Source organism: Lipotes vexillifer, unplaced genomic scaffold, assembly GCF_000442215.2.
Source record: "Lipotes vexillifer unplaced genomic scaffold, Lipotes_vexillifer_v1.1 scaffold634, whole genome shotgun sequence".
NCBI classification, from domain to species: Eukaryota; Metazoa; Chordata; class Mammalia; order Artiodactyla; family Lipotidae; genus Lipotes; species Lipotes vexillifer.
The window spans coordinates 1,981,248-1,989,107 of record NW_006781096.1 but is presented as its reverse complement, the minus strand read 5'-3'; the positions used below and the strand labels follow the sequence as shown (position 1 = coordinate 1,989,107).

The window sequence follows — 7,860 nt, the reverse complement described above, 5'->3', positions numbered from 1 at the left end:
TCTTTCCCTTGCCTCCATCTCACTGGGAGAGGTGGAGCAGTCCTGAAAATCAGGATCAGAGTAAAAATAATGTGACATTTAAAGGATACGTCCATCAGGCTGATCATCTCCCTGCAAGTGTTGATGTTGAATCCATCGAATTTGATGTCTGTTCCTAAATATTTAAATAGAAAAGAGGGGAGGGAATCAGGATCATTTGAAGGCAGGGGAAATAACCTCCCTGGTAGGAAGCCACCAAGGACGCCAGCCAGAGTACAGAGCCAGATGTGAGCGCCACAAAAAGGAGAGAGCATGGCGTCAGGCTCCTGGGCAGGGCCCCCTGGGGGTGGTACAGGTGGGCACTGGCATCGGGGTTCAGTGTCTGAACCTCAGCTTTGCTACTCACAAGCCACCGGGACTTCAGCAAACTAACATCTCTGAGCTTTGGTTTCCTTCTCCATCAATAAGAACAGTACTTGCCCCCAAAGCTAATTGGGGCTAAAATGAGAAAATGTAAGTGAACTTCTTAGCGCAGTGCTTGGTATATGGCAAGTTCTTAATAAACAGCTAACTTTTATTGGCTAGGTATTGTTCCAAACCCTGTACTCCTAATCCTCCAAATAACCCCATGTGGTAGATACTTTCATCCCTATTTTATAGATAAGGAAACTGAGGCCCAGAGAGGTTAAATAATTTGCTCAAGATCACACAACCCAGGCAGAGCTGGGATTTAAACGCAGGCCACCCGTCTCCATAGCCCAAGCTTTCAACCACGACACACAGCCTCTCAAACGGCAGCTGTTATCCTTACTGCTAAATTGCAGGTATCTCCTGGGAGCTACAGCCATCCCTGGCTCCATACTCACCTTGCCCACACCTGAGAGCCAAGGCAGGAAGGAACCAAAGGCCCTGCAAATCCTCTCTTCTTCCCTGGGCTCTTTCTCTGCAAGGCAGGAGGGAGAGCTGGAGCAGGGTGGGGTGTCTCTGAGCCTGCGCCTGGGCTCTGAGCCCTGGGGAGCTGCTCGGCCCCGGGGGGGCTCACACCCAGCCTTGCCCCTGCATCCTGCATGCTTACCCCCTGTCCTGTTGCCATGGGTGGACATGCCCATCACTCAACCAGGCAGAAGCCTGACCCTGGGCCCAACAAGAAGCCAGTTCCGTGCCAGCTTACATGGGGCTGCGGTTCAGAGGGAAGGAGCAAGGCTTTCCTCAACCTGGGTGCAGCTTGATCCTCTGACAGCCGCTGGGGCTTGCTAAAGTCTAAAGATGGAGAACTGTCACGACCTAGGACAGTCAGAATCCTCCCCTCCACACGCTTTCCCCAGGGATGCACTACAGAACAAGATCTTCAAGCTGCGCAGTTTCCCACTGTATCAAAGTTATTAATTTGGCGGGAAAATTTCACTTACTCTCAGCCCAACTTCTTTCCTCCCAAGACTCAGGACTCCTTCCTGCAGGGCCGGTTGGCCCCAGCACCAGCCCCGCCTTCATCCGGCCCAGCACCCCTCCCGCTCCAGCCTCTCCCACCTGCTGGACGCTCTATCAGCCCAGAGGGAATCAGGGCCCCGGGCCAGAGGCCAAAGGCCCCTTGTCCCCATCTGCAGTGCCCCTGGCCCAGTGCCTGCACCCATCCTTACGCCACCCCCACCCCAGCATCTGTCTTAGGCTCCCAGACTTCCTGAAAAGCCCCAAGGAAGAACTTACGTTTGGAAAACACCTCATTCAGAGCCGTCTTGAGTTCATTGACACTGATCTCAGAATCCTAGAAATAGGAACCCAAATGCAAATCACGTCAGGCCCTGACAAGCGTTTCAAGACATTAAATTCATGTAGAGTCAGACACCAGGTCCACTGACTCTATGATTTTAAAAGGCTGTGACATCTTTAAAAAACTCCAATTCACAGTTTCTCTGGGGCCCCCGTAGCCGGGTGGGAAGTGTATATTAATGGCGTGAGCGGGGTACACCTTCTGCAGGAGGCTGCACACGGTGCCTGCTGCCTTTCTCCGGGCTTGCCTAACCCAAGACCAAGACATGGCAAGAAAATAATAGGAGGCAGTGCTGATGGGCCACACGCCTGATGTGGGACATCCTCAAACCCTCACAACATCTCTGCACCCATGTGAGAGTTAAGGAAACTGTGATTGCTAAACACTATATACATTCACCATGTAATTGTCATTTCCATGTCATATAACTGCTGGGGGTTCACAGCCACCAGTGGCAGAAGCCTAAGACTGTCTCACCCCAAAGCGCCCGCTTTCCCCACTGCACCTATGGGAGTTGCTATTTCACGCATAGCCCATCTCAAACTGGAAGTAGAGATTTAGGGGAGTAGGATTTCCCACGTGCATTTGGGATAAACACTGAGCCAGCAGGACGATTCGTCCCTTAACTCTGAGCTGGAGGGCAGACCTCGAGCAGGATGATGAATGAGGCTCAGAGAAGGGATGCTGGACTGAGATCTGGGTTCCAGTCGTGACTCCGTCCCTTACTCTCCATGTGACCTTAGCCAAGTCACTTCCTCTGGTGAGGTGTGGTCTTATCCCTTGTCCCCATGGGGCCCCACTTCTCCCCGCCTCCACCAGCCAGGCCCAGGCTATTCTACTGGAAACCAGGGAGGTGGGAGCTGCACAGGGCAGACTTGCCTGTGAGCACAGCTGGCCTCATTCAAGCACGGCACGGTCACTCCCAATAATAAGACCTGGGGACCCTCTGAAAAGCCTCCAGGCCAAGAATGGGATGTTGAGATCTTGGCCTGTCCCTCACCGGGCCTTGTGCCCCAGCAAGCTCCTTAACTCTCTGTGCCTGACCCTTCACCCGCAGAGCAGGGACAGTGACCAATACTGTCCCACCAGGCAGGAGAGAAAAGATAAGGTACGTGAAGAACTATACAAATAGGAACTTTTACTTTGTTATCAGCCTTGATGTTCTAAATAAAATATGGTCCCTTGGCAGCTAAGGCAACAAGGTTTTGTTAGCAAAAACACTGGTCTGAGCGCCCATCTAAAACACAGATTGACTCATTTTTGCAAAGCTTTTCCTAATGGCTATATAAAGGAATTTTGTTCCCAGGTTTTATTTTCTGCAAGGATTCTGATGTATTTTCTTCTACGCTATCCTTAAGTCTAGAAAGTGGCTCTGAGCTTCCCTGCAGGGTGGAGAGCATTGTTTTTACCTTCTGTTATGGACTGAATGCTTGTGTCCCCAAAAATTCATCTGTTGAAATCCAATCCCCAATGTCATAGTATTAGGAGGAGAGACTTTTGGGAGGTGATTAGGTCATGAGGGTGAAGCCCTTTTGAGTGGGATTAATGCCCTTATAAAAGGAACCCCAGACAGATCCCTCACCCTCTTCCCACCTTGTGAGGACACAGTGAGACTCCAACAGTCTGCAAGCTAGAGGAAGGCCCTCTCCAGAATCCAACCATGCCTGATCTCAGACTTCCAGCCTCCAGAACTGTGAGAAATAAATTTCTGTTTATTCTGTTTCATATGCTTCCCAGTCTGCGGTACATTGTTACGGCAGCCCAAGATGACGGCTGCTTTCCAAGGCCCTTTGGCAAACCTTATTATCCTTCAAAGAGCAGTGCATTCACTGTATCTATGGGGCCAGTTGTGACACTTGCAGTCCTGAGTCTGCTCTGACTTATGGCCTCACAGGACTGGAATCACAATAAGATAAGTCAGCAGGACAGGGAGGGAAGAAGCAGGGGGCACACCAGCATCTTCCCCTGGCTCCATGTGCCCCTGAGTGGTGCCTGCACCTGGGCCAACTTGAATTCCTCAGCCCAAGCTCCGCTGGTGTCCCTGAGGGCAGGCAGGGTGGCGGGCCAGTGAACACTAATCCCAGGCCAGGTTAACTGAGCCGCCTGCCACCTGGGCTGAGCGATTCCTCTCATCTCTGAAGGATATTGATATAGGGAAGTTTTGCCTCCCCTCTTTTTATAAAGTCAGGGCTCTGATCCAACAGGGCCAGTTTATACACAGAAAGGCTTTTGGCAGGACCTGGAGATTCGGATTTTCTGTTTTCTCAAAAAGCAGTCAACACAGCAAGAAAAATGGCCTTGGTCCCAAGATTCCTCTCCCCAGCAGTGCAGGAAAGGCCTCTCAGGTTTAAGACAGGAAAGTGGCAACAGACAGAGTTGGGGGACCGGAGACCTGTGGCCTCATCATTTATACTCACGGAGATGCGAGGGGAAAGACTCAAGTGAGCTGAGCTTTCCAGAGCACTCTCCTGCCTGTCTGGGAGCTTGTCTATGCCCTCTACTCACCTTCCCTGCAAGCTTCTCAAACAGGCTCCAGAGCTGGCTGTCTTCTTGTTCACCTCGTTGGGGTGTGGCTAAAAGGCAGGGCAATTGCAAAGTTAAGATGGGACTTGTTGAGGATAGTGAAAGACAAAGATTTAAAATTCATTCGCTCGTCATTCACTACATCTGTCGCATATCTGCCGTGTGTCGGACACTGGGTGGATGGGGGCACATGACAGTAAACAGGAGAGGTCCAAGGTCCTGACCCCAGGAGCTCTCCATCCAGCAAGGTCCAGGGGTCTAGGGGCTTCCTCTATCAGCAATGTGAGGAAGTGATCCCCACCAACCCTGAATTTCTGATTTCAACCCCGAATCGCTTTCAGAGATCGGTGGCACCACTGACAGCAGAGAATCTCAGTCTGGGTCTGTGGGCTCCTAAAAGAGATTCACTGATGACCTTCAAGGGGGTCTGTAAACTTCAGATACTGCATGAAAATTGGGAGTAACGTTAACATGTGTTTTCTTAGCTTTCACCAGATTCTGAAATAGCAACATGATTAAAAAGGAGTTAAAATCACAGCCTAGTGGAAACAGCAGAACTGGAAGCCAGAAGACAGGAGTTCAAACACCGCACTGACCAATTACGAAACTCCATCTCAGGGCTCTGACATCCATTTCCTCAAGTCCAGTATTAAATTAACTAGGCTTGTTACATGGGGTCATTTGAGAATCAAATGAGAACTAATGTGTGTCAAAGTCCTTCAAAAATCGCTAATCATTATATGAATGACTGTCCAGAGACTTTCTGATATGACCATGGGCTCTTTGCAAAATGGAATGAAACTCCTCAACTGTCATCACCAGATAGAAGAGGAAAAGTCACAAGTTTCCCAGATGTCTTGAAGAGTTTCAGAAAACCAAGTCAATTTCTTCCAAAACCATCACTCAGGAAAGTGCAAAAGGCCTGATCTGGCCCAATGATACTGTACTGTTAAGAGTAGCAGCGGTAGTAAATAGTACTTACCTTTGTTGAGCACTTACTACCTGTCAGGTAGTAATGAACCATAGACTGGTTCATTTAATACTCATGAGAACTCTGTGAGATTGGTCTCATTGCTATCCACATTTCACAGATGGAGAAACTGAGGTTTAAAAGTGTTAAGTAACAGGCCAAGATCACACAGCTGGTACATGGTGGAGGCAGGATTCAAAGTCAAGCTTGTGCGCTGTTTCACCAGCCACCAGTCTGACCCCCAGAGCAGCTGCTCTCAGCATCCTACTGCAACTCAACCTCGCCAGGGATCTGCTTCCTCGTCGATAACACAAGGGTTTTAATGCCTATCATACTGTTTACATTTATGAAGAGTAAATCCAAAAATACAACTAAAGATTTTAGAAGAAATGATAAATACTTCTCATCACACATGTATGATTTTAAAGTGGTTTTGTAGAATAAAAGCTTTATATCGTCCGTGTAATAAAATATACAATAACCTGAATCTAGTGTGAAGTCTACAGATTCTGAACATAGAGTAATATTCTATTATTCTGGGGGAAAATAAGTATGAACTGGAAAGAAAGGAAGGAAGGAAGGGAAGGAGAGAGGGAGGGGGGAAGAAAGAGAGAGAGAGAGAGGGACTTCCCTGGCTGTCAGTGATTAAGGCTTCACCTTCCAATGCAGGGGGTGGAGGTTTGATCCCTGGTCAGGGAGCTAAGATCCCACATGCCTCGTGGCCAAAAAACCGAAACATAAAACAGAAGCAGTATTGTAACAAATTCAATAAAGACTTTAAAAATGGTCCACATCAAAAAAAAAATCTCTAAAAAAGGAAGAAATAGACTAGAGCTATACATTTCAATAAGGATAAATCTCAGGGCTGCAGATTGATCTGGCTGCTCAGACCCACCTTCTCCAGCTCTACACCACCGGCCTTAATATTCCTGCCTTCCAGTTCTACTGTTCTCCCTCAGGGACTGGGAAGGTCCTGGCTATAGACGTCAACTGCAGTAATAGGGAGGATTCTATTAAAGCAACTTTATGGTCTTCTTACCTAGGAATCATGCAGATATTCAAATACTGTACTTATAAAAATTACACAAGTTATACGTGAAAACATGCAATATCAAAGCATATTAAAAGTTCAAGTCCCCCTTGGAAGGGGGGCGGCGGGATGAATTGGGAGATTGCTATCGACATTTGTACACTACTATGTATAAAATAGATAATGAATGAGAACCTACCGCATAGCACAGGGAACTTTACTCAGTGCTCTGTGGTGACCTAAATGGAAGGAAATCCAAAAAAGAGGGGTTATATGTATATGTATTGTTGATTCTATTTGCTGTACAGCAGAAACTAACACAACATTGTAAAGCAACTATACTCCAATAAAAATTTATTTTAAAAAAGTGAAAGAAAAAATGGACACAGGCACAAACGGGTACATAGCTGGCACTTCACCACTAGGGGGTGTCATTGCACACGGGAGTTTTTGGATACCAGGGAGAAAGATGCTCTTAAATGATGGCATACATGGTCTGGCAAACAGTATTTCAGTTCGTTCACTCCTTCAAAAAAATATTTACTGGACACCTGGCACATGTTGGGAACTGTTCTATATCTGTGTCTGAGATGTAGTGGTGAACAAGACATGGTCCTTGCTCTCAAGGACCTTAACGTAGTGGAATTATCTGTTGCTCTGAGAAAATATACATGAAAACGCTTTGGAAATGGTAAGGCAACCTGGCAAAAGCAGGTATTATTTTACTGTTGTCATATTATATGTTGACAGCATCTTTGCAACCCTATCTAGTGTGTTTGTTCAATTGCTTTCTTTTTTCCCTCCCCCATTCCAAGCAGGCCTTTTAAATGTCCAGCTGTCCAAGTCTTGGAGATTTCTGGAGGAAGGAAAACAAGTTCTTGAAGGCAAGGGCAATGGCTCTTCTTGTCTCCTGTAAAGTCTTAAGTCCCCTGAAGATATTATCCCTGTGGAGTGCGTGTGTGTGTGTGTGTGTGTGTGTGTGTGTGTGTGTGTGTGTGTCAGGGGGAGGGGTACCTTAAAGAGAAAAGGCCAAGTTTCCCTGAGACCAAGAAGATGTTGGCAGTGTTCAGGGCCCTGAAATATGGGAACCCTTGTATGGCTCCATACATGATGCTCTGGGGACCTCAGAATGGAAGGTTGTCCCCTAGGCCTGGCGACTCCTAGTTTACCAAAGATTCTAAGCCACAGACCTAGTACAGAAGCCCAAGAGCTGCCAGACATGAAGGAACCTATGAGCTGAGACAGTGGGCATCTTAAGGGAGAACAGTGAAGACCCATGACTGGTACAGACTTCCTGTTGTTCTGGTGTTTCAGAAAACCCCAAGACCATGGGAGGTGGAGATGGTGCACCCTGACAATGACTGAGATTGAACTCCTGAAATGGGAGTTTAGTAAGTTTTTTTTATTAAAGTGTAGTTGATTTACAATATTGTGTGAGTTTCTGGTGTACAGAAAAGTGATTCAAATATATATATTCAGAGTATGAGAAAGAATATATGTATATATTTTCTTTCTCATATTCTTTTCCATTATGGTTTATTACAAGATATTGAATATAGTTATACTAGGCCTTTGTTGTTTACCTATTTT

The 7,860-nt window shown here is 47.0% G+C and overlaps 1 protein-coding gene across 1 annotated transcript in view; it reads right to left on the bottom strand.

Moving 5' to 3' along the window:
- LOC103081133 (calpain-8-like) overlaps positions 1 to 7,860 on the bottom strand; it is an 84,067-nt gene that overhangs the window by 12,569 nt on the left and 63,638 nt on the right. Inside the window, 4 exon segments of the mRNA XM_007454490.1 lie at positions 90 to 154; positions 1,684 to 1,741; positions 4,253 to 4,305; positions 4,308 to 4,320. Coding sequence (XP_007454552.1) covers positions 90 to 154; positions 1,684 to 1,741; positions 4,253 to 4,305; positions 4,308 to 4,320 — 189 coding nt within the window.